The sequence below is a fragment of the Osmerus mordax genome, chromosome 11 (assembly GCF_038355195.1).
Source record: "Osmerus mordax isolate fOsmMor3 chromosome 11, fOsmMor3.pri, whole genome shotgun sequence".
In the NCBI taxonomy this organism is placed as follows: domain Eukaryota; kingdom Metazoa; phylum Chordata; class Actinopteri; order Osmeriformes; family Osmeridae; genus Osmerus; species Osmerus mordax.
In genome coordinates, this window is record NC_090060.1 from 11,817,085 (window position 1) to 11,831,543 (window position 14,459).

Sequence of the window (14,459 nt, forward strand, 5' to 3'; positions counted from 1 at the left end):
ACAAAAACAAAAACAAAAGTACCTGTATTCAAAGCAAAATGTGCAGTTCTACTTTCTGTTCTACAACAGGACATGCCAAACCCCAAATAACTTTTCAATACAATATGACACCTAAACACATTACATACAATAGGTAGGATTAGCTTTCAAAACCATGTTTAATTTTTTTTTTAACGTCTTCCTGTTTGTTTGTGTGAGTGTGTGTGTGTGTTTGGGGGGGGGGGGGGGTATGTATGAGTGTGTGCAGACACATGCGCAAACAGTCAATCATTTTTCTGTTTGTGTATCTATGACACCCAAGCATGCATACACACCGAGAGAGAGAACAAGAAAACGACAGAAAGAGAGAATAGAGAGCCAAAGAGAAAGAGACAGTTGAGAACAAGGTGAAAGCTGTCAGTTTTGTCTTCCCATCAAAAATCCATCATTTAAAATCTGAATACAAGAAAAAGGATCTTTGTTGCATACGAAGAATGAAGAGAGCTGAAATGAGAGGCCTAATTTTCATTTTTACGCTCTTCATCGTGGCAGCGGAGGCAGACGACCGCAAAGGTAAAGATTTATAATGGAAATGTTTTTATTTATACATAAAATAAAAAAAGTAAAATGGTTGTATGCAAAACAAGTGCATTGTTATTTTGAATGTACTTGATTTCATTAAACACATTTTACATGCTGTAGATATTACCTGGACAACCTGATTTTTTTGTGTGTGTGTGCGAATATTTTTACTTTTTTCAGGGTCAGTATATTTCTGGGGATCCTCTTTTACCCTGACATGCCCTCAGGGTTACATTCACAACGAGTCTATGGAAACATATTATCAATCTTCGTATTCTGACAGTGATAATGACAAGCATTACTGTAGCTCGATAGACAACGAAGTAAAAATAAAGTATTATTTTTACATCCAAGCAACAGGTAAGAAAAATTATAATAGTCGCAGATTGTACACAAAACAATGATCACATATCAATTCAAAAAACGATTAGTCTCAGTGTTTTTATTCTGAATCTTAATCTTTTTTACTGATGTGATCATTTTCCTTACTCCTGTTGTTCTGGTCCCAGTATGTGAGAATTGCTTTGAGCTGGACTCTTCATTAGTTGCTGGGGCGATTGGGATGGACCTCCTATTGACTGGAGGGATTATGATAATAATCTACCTGTGTGCCCATAAAAGGACCAGTGGGGGGACACCTTCCAAATCTGTCCCTGCCAAAGGTGAGGCCTCTGTCACAGCAGGTTCAACAACCCCTCCATGATCAGAAGTAGTCGCACCAAATGTTGATATCCAGGCATGGACTTGAATGCACTGGTCCAGTCAGTATTGCATATGAATAACTTGGGGTTCTCTTCCCCCTCTACAGCACCCCCCCGCTCAGGAGGACGCGCTCCACCAGTGCCCGCCACCGATTACGAGGTAGGTAGCAGTACCACTGTACCACCACCTCTAAAACATCTCTGTTCTCTTTACTTAACACTTATTTACTCTTTAGACTGTACACTTAACTTTGACTCTTTACTTTGCCTTTTTACTTTCAGCCTTTACTTTTCACTTTTATGTGACACTTTACTAATGACTTCAAGTCCAGCAAAACTAAACCAACCAATTAGTTCACGTAGACATGTGAAGTTGTTGAAAAGTGTAACCCCCAAGTTCTTCGGCCCTGCACTGTCATGGGGGGATCTATGAATGTCATTCTTTCTCTCTGCAGATGCTGAACCCTCAGACACGGAGCAAAGATATTTACGCTGGGGTTCAGAGGAATGGCTGATCACCTCACCTCCCCCCCCCCCTTACCCCACACAAGGCACAGAGACACTCTGCTCTGCTGCTCCTCACCTGCTCATCTCATACTTTGCAGTTGGAAAGAGGAAGACCGATCTTCTTTGTGATTTAGTTTAGCTTCTTATTTGTTTGCTGTATGTGAGTGGGTATGTTGCTACTGCACGTGCTCCTTAAAAGTGTTGTATGAACTTAGCTTTTTTTTATCTGTCTTTTTATCTACTTACTTTTACATAGACCTGCACAAGGAAGCATTTTTATGTTATTCTTAATAAGCCATGAGCTTTCTGGTATCTGATTAAAGTGGATAATGGAAACTTATCATTCACCTGAAAATGTTTAGCCACAGGCATACACTGCACACAGAGTACATGCACACACACTCACACAGAGTACATGCACACACACACACACACAGAGTAAATGCACACACACTCACACAGAGTAAATGCACTCATACGAGCTATCACACCCGCAGCTCCACCCTCTTGTCTGTAGTGGTAGATTCACATCTCTGGTTATCTCATATTAGAAACCCAGTGTCAGAGGCAGCAACCAGCTTAGTGGAAAAATGAGATGCCTCACCATTCTGCTACTGTGAAACTATTACATCAGTGCGCTGGAAAACATGACTTTATGCTTATTTTGCCTCGGAAGATGATAAAGATGTTCTGGAAGCAAACTGTCTCACATGTTTTTGTTTCTAAGTTATGCTGTGGAACTTTTTGGATTGTTTGATGAACCTGTCACATTGCTTCACATTTCACTGAACTAAGAGGGTGTGTTTTTCAAGTCTGTGTGTTCATGTGCGTGGGAGTAAACTGAAGCTCGGAGCTTGTTCGTCTGAGCTTTTCCGTTTGAAGTCTAAACTAAGTCAAGGTCGGAAACCACACTGTATGTGGACGCGTACTGTCTCAGTACGAAGCTCAGCAGTAAGCCAGAACAGAAGCAATGGTCCTGTTACCCTGTCTAATGCACTGGTAGTTCTAGTGGGTTTTAAACTTAAGTTCATTTATAAAGCACGTTTAAAAACAAGAAATGTTGAAATTAATATCAACATTAACATTAATATCAGAATGAAATAGAATGTTCAAAGTGTTAAAAGGAACAAACTAATCAAACCTATATACATCTAAAACAACATCATAGGCTATAGAGAAAAAATGTGTCTTCAATCTAGATTTAAATATGGCCAGTGAGGAAGAAGACCTAACAACAAATGAATGTTGTTTCCATAACATGGGGGCCGCAACTACAAACTCTTGATCACCTTTGGTTTTCAAATAGGAAAGATGAACAGAGAGGGGTAACTGATTTAATGATGGAAGAGACCTAGGCGCAGAGTGGTTGAAGTAGATCAGCAATATACTGAGGGGCTCGACCAGGGGTCCCCAAACTTTTTTCTGCGAGGGCCAGATAATTTTTCCTTTCTTTAATGTGGGGCCAAGTCGGTCTGTAACAGAAAATTACATGGGCCGGAGTGACTACCAGTATTATTGTGGAGATTTTATTATTATTTAAAAATGTATTCATTATGCTAGATTAGTTTATTATTTTGTTATGCACCGTACATCCATACATATTAAGGTATATATAACCTATTAAAAGAGCATTATTACTATTGTAATGACCTTTTTTCATATTAATTGCTATTGAAATCAAAACATTTACTTAGTTCTGCATATTAATCAGTGGGAATTCTTTTTAATAAAAAAAATAAAAAGTCTGGCATTGTTCAGAGGGCCGGTCCAAATGCGTGCCGTAGTTTGAAGACCCCTGGACTTGACCATGCAAGGCCATAAAAACACATTGAAGAACGTTTAATTGAACTCTGTAACTAACTGGAAGCAAATGTAGGGAAACGAGAACAGGGGTCAGATGTTCTCTTTTCTCAGTATCCGTGAGAAGTCAAGCTGCTGCATGCTGGACTACTTGCAGACGTGGAAGAGAAGACTGAGACAAACCCACATATAAAAGGTTGCAATAATACAGCCGCTATGTATTAAGAGCATGAATCACTATTTCCAAGTCCTTCTGTGAGAGAAACCATTTTAATTAAGCAATGGACCTGAGATGGAAAAGGTTTCCTTAAACCACAGCATTCATCTTCTTATTAAATAATAAGTCACAATCAAAGGTGACACCCAAGTTTTGAACTCAACAATTTTCTAAATACATTGCTCTGATTCTATTTCCTCACACATTAATTATTTTATTTTAAAATAAAATAGTTTTATCAAACTTTACATAACAAAATAACATAAACTGACCTATGTAATAAGAAGGCGGGGACATGTTTAACAGCAAGTACAGAGTTTCACATTTCTTGTAAAAGCTTTAGGGTATTTTGGTATCTACATATTAGTACATTTACAGTATATTTAATTCAGTATAGAGACCTACTAGAAAGCTAAGCACTACAACATGATAGAAAGCATGAATGGTAGCATCCCAAAAATACAAACAAAATTAACGTTTTGATTTGGTATAAGAAAGATAGGTGGGACCAATTACAACACTTTGCCCAGTGTGTTAAGAGGAAGAGGGGGTGGTCAGTGGGTCAGTTGGTGAGGAGGCCTAGCCAGTCCTGGCGTAGGAGTAGAGGTCATTGCTGCGAGTCCTGTCGTTCAGTTTCTGCCATGAAGAAGAACTCACTTTGGTTAAATCCAGAAGGAGTGAACTTGTGAACATGTCTATATGACAGACATGACAACCGACCAGAGGACACACTGATCATGTGGGTACCCTGGGTACACCATTTTTTGGTCAAAGCTGCTTACCAAACACATTCGAGTAGCCTAACCAAATTAACATTCCATACAGATATTTATTCATACATAAAAATGTAATGTTGCTGGGCATTATTAAATTAATTGTATTTCCGTTTCATTTATAGGAGTGAGAGAGAAAGAGAGAGAGAGGTGTTTCTACAGTCGCGGAACTAATGGGAATAGTTTACTGTACCTGATAGTGGCTTTCGTTGTTTGATTCATTAGGGATGAGTGCACGGCGATCTGAAGCTGTTTGGGAAATAAATCTTTTTGAAATGACCCTTTCAGAACAAGAATACTTCTTCTGCATGACCTCTTACAACTTCTCTTGAGAAACATATTAACATGGTCTCTACCTGGTCTATGACATGATCTCTCACCTTGTTGGACTGTGGCTGGAGTGCGTCTGGACTGGGAGGCTATGTGGTATACAGCTACTCCAATCATAACTGTAGCCACCAGGTTTCCGATAGCCATACCTGCTGCAGCGGCAGGATCCAGTTGGATGCAGTTCTTACATGCTGGAAACAAACACACGCACACAAACAAAAACACAAAGAGGGGCAGATGGCAGACAGACAGACAGACAGGCAGGCACACAGACACAGACCCACACACACAGATAGAGAGACAGACACTTAAACCAGGGCTCTCAAGTTTGATAAAAAGTATTACCATACCAGCGTTCGGTTAAAAGAATTCCTGGCAACCGGGGAGGGAGGGGGGGGGGGGGGGGGTTCTGATTGGCTTGTAGGTGGCATTTAACTCAGTATAACTCGAGACAATTATGAACTCGAAATAAATCGTCCATCAGTATCCCTCAGCCATTAATTGTATATAGCGGGACAAGCTATCCCTTACTTCTCAGCGTGACAAATGCGTGAAATGCGTGAGACTTGAGAGCCTTGAAGACTTGAACTCACACAGTAAATATAGGTGTTATGTATATCAACGACACCAGGCCAACTCGATCAACTGTGGCATAAAGTCAATCATAAGCTAGGCTACTTCACGATAATTCCTATATGATAAACTTTTCGCAAGTCTATTAAATCATAAACCAATGCAAAGGCTATGACTTACTCCGGAACTTGACATATATATGATATGTATTCTCATTATTAATCTTGCTCTTGCATGTGTACTCCCCTGTATTTTTATCCTTATACTGCAATTTCCCATTGAATGACAGTAATCCATTAAACAAATCCATAGGTTCTTTCGTCGGACATTCCAGTCTGATTCCGTCCTTCTCTTTGAACACTTTTATTTTCTCCAGATCATCTGAAGATACTGAAAGAAAAAAACTTTTTTTTTATCGGCCGATTGAACAGCTTCAGTCCAAAGTGCTATTGTATATCCACCATAGTAAAAATATTTAGTTTATTATGCTAGACCAAGAACATTTTCGTCTACTTTAAAGGGATGTTGATGAATAAAACACAGTACACGTGTATATTCACAGGTTTTTTACCTTATGCCTCTCGCAATTATGTAGCGTAAATACACAAAACTTTTATTTCACAAAATCTAAACAGAATGTCCTGAGTGATATGAGGACTTTATCTAATTTCGCTTCACAGTAGGTCTGTATTTTATGTTCTTATTCCTCCAACCTACCCCTCATGGTCCAAACCAGGAGTACACTGGCCAACAGCAGAGTCTTCATTCTTTCTCCTCTCCCTCAGCACTGCAGAAAAAAATTTGCTACATACTTTATCAAATGTCATACCCTACCAACTACCCCCGCCCTCCCCCCCTCACACAGACACTTACCATCACACCCCACAACCTGTACGCCCACAAACACAGGAAAGGTGCCATTTCATGCTTGCAGTCAGACATTTTGTCTATAATTTCTCCATCCCATTGTACTGCCTGAGAGCCATTGCCAGACATACAAGGTTCAACAAGATTCACAGGTTTAATATGCAACAATGACTGAGATGATAGATGCTTAATGCAGAACCCTCAGACAACTTTTACTATTATTCATCGATAGACCATGTCTCTCATGTAACTTAGAACATTTATCTGGATTTGGTCTTAACCTAAATGAAATGTATAAACTGTTAAAGATGATCAGAAACCATAAAACATACCTGAACTTCTTAACCGTATGTGTTGGGTTGTCAAAGGATCTGCGCAGTATCAATTGCCTAAAGTCTGTCTGCTCAGTGCGTGTAAGGAGGAAGTGTGTCTAATTGCTTTGTTTTTCTATACATCTGCTTTTTGTATAATTGTGGTCATATGCATTTAAATACAATTTGAACTCTATGGTAATTGATTGCTGAAGCCCCTCATTGCATACTTTAGAAGAACATGTTACAATTGTTGAGCATGACTATAAACAAATAGAACATAACAAACTACTATGAGAGTGTGTCATCCCGCTGATGCTGAGACAAGCTAGAGCTCCTGTTGCAGATGCTAGTGTGGAGCGCCACCCAGAACACCAGAGATCATCCCACAAGGCTGCTTCCTGTCAGATAACGACAAACCACAGCTCCCTGTAACCTGCAGCCAACACCTGCACCCAACACACACACACATCATCTTTTTCTCTCCCACCTGTCAATATTCTCTTATTTTTCACTTCTGTCTCCTCACTCCCCCCCCCTCTCTTTCTCTCTCTTGTTTTTGCTTTTGTGTCCTTTACTCTCACGTCATTCCTGTCATCCATCTCTTAAAGTCACAACAGAGAGGGACTACAGGATGTTAGGAGTCTTCAGGAGCCCGTTTTGTAACCTAGCTCTAATATGAGAGACAATATCATGTCACTTTCACTCCATGTTGTCCACCAGCTTCACACATGACTGTTCCAGTCTGGTTTGCATGAACCCTGACCCTGACACTAACGCTGACCATGTCTATCCTGGCCTGGCCTCCACCTGCTCCCATTACCCCCCAAAACTTTGATTCCCTGGATGTTTTCATGTACAAATGTGAGTAGAAGTTCTACTAACTCCTTAGAATTAAAGTGTGGTGAAGAGAATGCTGCCTCCTAGTGGTTCCACAGAGCCCCAGGAAACATTGTTTCATCGCTCTCATATACCGTCTTTATTAGACCTTTTCTTTTATACACATATACATATATGCATACAAATATACATAAACATGTACAACTACAGTACATGTACATATACAAATATGTACCTTTATATGATTTGTTTATGTATTTATAGAAATAAATTCACAAACATCATCTTGAACATTCTCATGTAATAGAAAGAACATTAAGCATTCCATAATGCGAGAGGATTATATATTTGTGATAGACACCAGACTGGAGTGTATGTAGAGAAAGTTTGGTATGTTGTAAAGTGGTCAGCCCCTAAAAAGGTGGCAAGACCTCTAGTTAAAATTAAGGTTAAAATGAATTTTACAAATCAAACTTGTATAACACTCTTGACATTGAGGTACTGTAAATAAAACCATGACATCAAAGATTTATGAAGACGGTACTGTCTGATTGACTGGCAGTTATTCTGAGGCTCCGATTGGGCGGTTGTATTGTCAGGGTCCTGTGCCTTTAAAGGTTTTTCTGTGTGTGTGTGTATGTGTGTGAGTGCGTATGTATGTGGTCAGAGCCAGATCTCATCACTGCTCATGCTGTTGACCTTATAGATGTAGCCCACCATGGGGTATCTGGCGAAACCTGGAGGCAAAGATAGGAACAGCGTTGAAACAGTCAGCCCCTTCAGCAGAGAATGTACCATCAGCAAGAGATAGATACATAGAGACAGAGTGAAAGAGTCAACGAGAAAGTGAGAGAGACAATGAGAGAGAAAGAAACAGAAAAGGATAGTGAGAAAAAGAGAGAAAGAAGGAAAGAAGGAAGGTGAGTCCAAGAGGAAAGAGAGCATTGTCTCACCTCTAGCAGCATAGGCAGCGGACAGATCCTCCTCCTCCTCTCCCAGGTTGTGTTTGGCAGCCTCCCTGGCTACAGGATGATATGTAGGAGGTCACAAAGAGAAAATAGAGTTAAAGCTTTGAGATTCCTAGTAATCCTAAAAACCTCAGTCGAAGCCACATCCATTGGCTTGAGGAGTGGTGTGTATGGATATCAGAGTTTAGGGTATAGGGGTCTATAGAGATCTGGGAGTTTAGGAATACTGAGAGCAGGAATTAAAGGTATTTGAATTTATGGAATATGTTCTGAGGTCTAGGATTTCTGGAAATAGGTTCTAGGTAATAGAAAAATTGTAGCTGTGCTGTACCTTTGCGGAGGGTGCTGAGGTCATTGAGCTGCATGTTGGAGGGTAGGGACATGTTCTCTCTGGGCATGTAGGTTTTGTCCACTTTAATACTGGTGGAATCACTAAAACAGACAGCCGTTAAACTCAAATCAAATCAAATGTATTTGTATAGCCCTTTTTACACGCAAGCATGTCACAGAGGGCTTCACATACGCCCATAGAACTGCCCCTCATGGGGGCAAACTCCACGAGGGGCACACACACACACACAAAACAGACACACACACACAATGATACATACCTTTTTTTGGCCAGCACAATCTCCACTGGCTCATCTGCAAAGAAGCATTGCACATAAGCCAAACTGTGGAGACTCCTCGTAATTCTTATGCATGACAACCTCTCCCCCTCCCCCCCACCCCCCCCACCCCCACCTCCACACACACCCATGATGGCCTTTCCCTTGTTCTTGTGCAGCAAGCAGAGCACCAGCAGGGAGAAGATGAGGAGGGTGATGAAGGCTACAGCTGCCCCTGTCACGATGCCCAACATGGGCACCTCCACGCGAGACTGCAAGAACTCTGGGGAAGCAAAAGGGCGGGTTCGGTGAAAAGTAAAACCCAGCTAAGCATGTCTGCTTCATGTCTGTGTTGTGCATTTTTGTTCCACTTGGTAGTGGGTATGAGGCCAGTGCACAGACCTGCCAGAGTGAGGTTGCTCTGGGCAGCGCCGACACTGTTGCTGGCGTTCACCGACACATTCCCTGACAGGCTACTGAGGGTGACCCGCAGCGTGTGATTGGTCAGCCAGGGGTAGCTCCGCGAGTCCAGAATGAGGAAGTCAGAGGTGTTAGCTACCAGATGTCCGGATTGGTCCACAAAGGTGATGGTGGCAGGGGGGTTGGAGCGTACCAAGGCGAATAGGACCAGGGAGAGGCCGGAGTCGGCCGTCTCACTGTAGTGGGCATTCACTCTCAGAATCTCTGGCTGGACTGGAGGAAAGGATGGAGAAGTAGAAAAAGAAAAGAATTTTTGCTTTAAATGAGCCTACTACAGAATAAATAAGTCAGTGTGTGTGTATTGGACGGGGTTGCCAAATGCACACACATGAATATATTTGTGCATGCCTCTATGTGTTTGTATGTGTGTATTTCACTCATGTTTGTAAGATGTAACTCATCCAGCCCCTCAGGAATCTTCTCCAAACTAACATTGGACGTTAAGGGTTACGGTGGCGTTGTAGCTCTGGGTGCTGTCGGGTCTGGACACCGCACACACCAGCTCCTGGTGCCACTTCCTGGCTCGCAGAGAGAACGTGCTGTTGGGGTGCGAGTTTGGACGCAACTTTGCCGACTGTTTAGGTGATGTCATCACAAGGCGCCCCTTGCCGTGGTTCACGGGTTCTCTCTGCCTCTCTCCGTTCAGGTACCACGTCAGCAGAGGCGGGGCGTTGGGGTCCCAGCCGTCTGATTGGCAGTTAAATTTGTGCGTGGCATTCTCCTGTAGTGTGATTGCTGATCGGTGCCATCCGTCAATTTTGGGAGCGGGTTCTATGGCACCTGGGTAGAGACACTAAACTTAGACTTCACACATTGTATTATCCATACTGTGATGATTTACATTAAGTTATAGATTCTGTAATAAGTTGATGTATGTTCCTCACTTGTCCAGACCCAGACCAAGGTTTGTACCAGCAGGATAGCAACACCTGGCCCTGTCCTCCAACACACACACACCATGCCGTCCCAGTGGAGTACCTACACACACTCCTACCTGCTGACACACATACACACACAAGGATGAAGGGGGAATATTTTGAAATCCTGATTCAACCCATCAAGTTTAAGCACTTAGATAGGTCTGAAGGGACAGGTCGTAAGCAATCACCCTCCCAACATAGTCTCTGATATAGTGAGCTGGATTGCAGCCATGTTGCTTACTGGGGTTGTCTGGGAGTATGGTTTACGTTAGCAGATTATCCTGTTCACAAATATACTCTCTCTGAGTCTTCAATAATTCATGGGATGTCTTGTCAAAGCATGATTTGTGAAGCAGGCAGATTTGAGCTTTTCGGTATCATAAAACATGTTGTGATTACACAAACACACTTGATCCTGCATCACATACAGCAGTAGCCACGTTTACAGGATATGTCGGTACAGAAGACCAAAGCAGCAGGAATATTGTGTTGATATCCAGGTCAATGGAAATTCTGAACAATGATGTTCTCCCTTTTAGAAATACAATTTCTCGAAACCCTTTAAAGACTGTCAATACGGCTTCCGGTCATGGCTAGCATTGCCTGAAGTGATGGATAGACAACACTGGGGGGAAAGCAACAACGCAGGCATCTTGTGTGCACACACATAAACACATACAGTCATGTCTCGGTCATAGACGCGCACACATAGAGTACAGTCTGTATTTCTCCGTCTCAAACACACACACACACATACAATGTTTGTGCATTACCTCAGCACAGTCTGCAGACGGACGTGTGATTCAGCCTGCCGGTGCCCCATGCGAGCGGAGGATGATGAGGAAGGGGTGGTGGAGAGGAGGAGAGGAGGAGAATACAAGCCTCCTTCCAGCTCCAGCAGCCAGGCTCAGACTCGGGGCTTCGCTCGGCACACTGGAGCCACTGCAGCTACATCACAGCAGCCCACACTGGCTGACGCAGTCACGCTGCCTCCGCCGCTCCGACGCAGGGAGAGGAGGGAGAGAGAGGGGGAGGGAAAGGAAGGGGAGAAAGGGAGGAAGAGAGGATCGGGGGGTTGATGGAGTGCGTGAAGGATTCCACAGACAGAGAGAGAGAGAGAGAAAGAGAGGGGAGGTGAAAGACGGCGTGGAGACGAGGAGTCAAAATGGACAGAGAGAGAAGGTGGAGGGAAGAGAAAGCAGAGTGAGAAGGCGAGAGAGAAAGAGAGGGAAACAAAAGGAGAGCTAGAGAGGGATCTGCGCAGTGCATCAATCATTCATTATCCACCAAGCATCACAATGAACATGTGACCATGTGACTACACCAAATGAGAGAGAGAGTGATGACAGGTTGACCTGTCAGTCTGTTGGTGTACAACAACAAGATTGCATCCGATTATCCATCAATCTTATCACACCCCCCCCCCCCCTTCAAATCCCCACCTACACAACACACACCACCACTCTCCCCTCTCCCAGATTGCTTGCTCCACAGAGCTGTGCTCTGTGTTCCAGTCAGAAAATTCTCTGCAGTGCAGCTCTCTACAGGCAGACCCAAGTAGCAGAACGCTGCAGGCCTGAGGCTGGATGGATTAGACTCGATGGGACGCCTGGGTCTGCTGACATCCTAAACTGGTTCTGATCTTCTGGCTCCAAGATTTACAGGTAACTGGTAAATAGTCAAGACTGATGAGATTCGCTACATACATAGTTGTTCAGAATGGAAAGGGATTCTGCAAATCCTACAAGTTTACTTTCCTATTAAAAAGGATTACTAATGCATGACCTCAAGGTTTGTGGAAGAGAAGACATTCAGAATTCTCGGAAGTGGAAATCACAATCAGCACACAGGAGTTTTTAAATTATTTCTTTATTTATATATATTTATTTATTCATCTCAGTTTGGTTGGTATTCTTTTTAATCATCGTTGTTGCACTTTAGTATTTTTGTACTGAAAACGAAAAAAACGAAAACAAAAAAAGACATAAAATGAACTGATAGAAAAAGAGCAGGTAAGATACAGGTGGCGAGCAGAGAGCGGGTTTTATACACACGAAGAAGGGAGGAGGAAGAGGAGGTGAAGGAACAGACAGAAGAGGAGAAAACAAACAAATCTATTCTCAACTGCCACAACTAGTCATGGAGCGGAGCCTCGTCGGCAGACTCTCCCGTCTCCTGGGAAAGGGAGCTGAAAACAGATCATGGAGCCCAGTCCCCTAATCCCAGAGCCGGACAGTCCTGGGCCGTGACGCGCTGGGACCACGTGCAGGTGAGAGGGCGGGGAGAGGGTCCTCTCCTCAGACACACTCCCAGCGGAGACGGGGGTCCCTGCCATGACTCTGGATGTTAAGACCGATGGGGCCAACAACCGTTCACTTCCTGATGATGCTGCGCCTGTAAGTAGTTAAGAGGAGGGTCCTTGTGGAGACTTGGGAGGCTATTGGCTGCCTCGCTTTGTCACATGACGTGGACAGGCCCGATTTGCGTCTTCCAGGTGCGGGGTGGGGGAGAGAGAAGGAGGGAGGAACAAGATTAGGGGGGGGTCAAGTGTGGGGAGCAGTACTTCCTCTTCGGTTTCCATGGTATCTGGGACAGTGTGGAGGATAGGTCATGCCCGTTTAATTTCCAATAGGATGGTTGACGGAGTCAAAGGTCAAACACCACTGCATACGAGAGGATGTCAGGGAGCGAGAGAGAGGAGGGTGTGTGTCCATCTCCACCTTCTCCTAATGTTTATGATGATATGTCAGCTATTTTACATGTTCCCCTCCTCCCGTTCCACGACAGTCTTTGAAACAGCCCACCATACAGCCTGCAAAATACACCCCCACCTAAAAACAGGAACAAGAACTAGAGCCACAACAACATCAATGATTGAAATGATAAAAAGTGACACAAATTACTCTCCTCTTCAAGTTTCTCGATAATAAAAACAATAAATGAACAATCGTTTTTCATGAAGACAAAAGAGTCACTCACTTCCTCGTCTCTTTTGGCTAAAAATCTCAATATTCAGAAAACAAAAACAGGTATCTGAAGACATCCAGAAACACAAATAATAACAACAATATAAAAAAGCCTCCCCAAGACCCTCTAAAACTAAGGCTTTGATACACAAATTGAAATTGCGGTCTATACATGGCATCACTGTACAGGGAAGGGGAAGAATGTCGGTTAAACTACCCACAATGCAACACACTGTCACTGACAGAGAGGGGCCAGGGAGAGGAGAAAAAAAAAGAAAGGGATGGAATGACGAGCAGGGTTGAAGAAGGGTTTTGAATGTCGGAGAACAGGGTACTAAGAGAAGGAGAAGGCAAGGTGGAGCAAGGTGGAGCAAGGTGGAGCGCAGGGAAGAGATTGCTTGAACCGAAAGTGCAGAATTACTTCAGTAATTAAACAAAAAATATTATGTCATCTTTCTTGCAACACAGAACTGTTTTTTTCCTTTAATAATAATAATATTCATTATAACCATAATAACAATAAAACTTCTTTTTTTTACAGAAAAACAGTAATAACAATAATAGTAACAATAATGATCATAATTTCTACATGAACATTAGCCGTAAAAATGAATAAAAAATGAAATTAAGAAAAAAGAACGACAGAACGAGAAAAGAAACAATGAGAGCTGGTTGTCCTGTGCGATTGCGATGTCACTGAGCTGATCTGGGTTTAGAGAGCCACAGAGCCTGACCTCAAAACATCCCTCCAAGCCCAGTGGAATGGGCCCGCTCTGAGAAAGGGCCTCATAGGCTCTGAGGTCACAGCCACTCCGGAATGGTCCACTGGAATACAGTGGAGGGGAGAGGGAGGAGCGAACAGAACCTCACAGACATCCCCGCACACAGACTTGATGTCAAATACTTTGGGTTTGTGGCTGAAGGTGTGTGTGCGCGCATGTGTGTATGAGAAAGAGTCTATGTGTGTGTGTTTTTGTTGACATTTCTCTATACATTTGCCCATATGAATGCCTTGGACATTGAGGCGTATGACAATG

The 14,459-nt window shown here is 42.9% G+C and overlaps 3 protein-coding genes across 4 annotated transcripts; 1 reads left to right on the forward strand and 2 right to left on the reverse strand.

The window, feature by feature from the left end:
- Positions 1–301: 301 nt before the first annotated feature.
- LOC136951694 (T-cell surface glycoprotein CD3 epsilon chain-like) lies at positions 302–2,673 on the forward strand. Its single transcript, XM_067246253.1, has 5 exons — positions 302–552; positions 742–921; positions 1,071–1,223; positions 1,370–1,422; positions 1,718–2,673. The coding sequence occupies exons 1-5, from the start codon at positions 474–476 to the stop codon at positions 1,775–1,777; spliced, it is 525 nt and encodes a 174-aa protein (XP_067102354.1). The 5' UTR covers positions 302–473; the 3' UTR covers positions 1,778–2,673.
- A 752-nt stretch (positions 2,674–3,425) lies between these two features.
- LOC136952083 (T-cell surface glycoprotein CD3 gamma chain-like) lies at positions 3,426–6,228 on the reverse strand. Its single transcript, XM_067246760.1, has 5 exons — positions 6,180–6,228; positions 5,643–5,852; positions 4,940–5,080; positions 4,753–4,808; positions 3,426–4,422 (listed from the first exon to the last, which is right to left on the reverse strand). The coding sequence occupies exons 1-5, from the start codon at positions 6,226–6,228 to the stop codon at positions 4,366–4,368; spliced, it is 513 nt and encodes a 170-aa protein (XP_067102861.1). The 3' UTR covers positions 3,426–4,365.
- A 1,510-nt stretch (positions 6,229–7,738) lies between these two features.
- Positions 7,739–11,282, reverse strand: LOC136952117 (transmembrane protein 25). 2 transcript variants are annotated; one of them, XM_067246805.1, is made up of 9 exons: positions 11,230–11,282; positions 10,421–10,530; positions 9,969–10,316; positions 9,459–9,749; positions 9,205–9,339; positions 9,060–9,093; positions 8,780–8,880; positions 8,434–8,502; positions 7,739–8,217 (listed from the first exon to the last, which is right to left on the reverse strand). In XM_067246805.1, the coding sequence occupies exons 2-9, from the start codon at positions 10,494–10,496 to the stop codon at positions 8,144–8,146; spliced, it is 1,128 nt and encodes a 375-aa protein (XP_067102906.1). In that variant the 5' UTR covers positions 10,497–10,530; positions 11,230–11,282; the 3' UTR covers positions 7,739–8,143. The 2 variants fall into 2 exon arrangements, with proteins under 2 accessions (XP_067102906.1, XP_067102907.1); XM_067246806.1 differs by having other exon boundaries at positions 10,421–10,533; positions 11,230–11,242.
- Between the last annotated feature and the right edge of the window lie 3,177 nt (positions 11,283–14,459).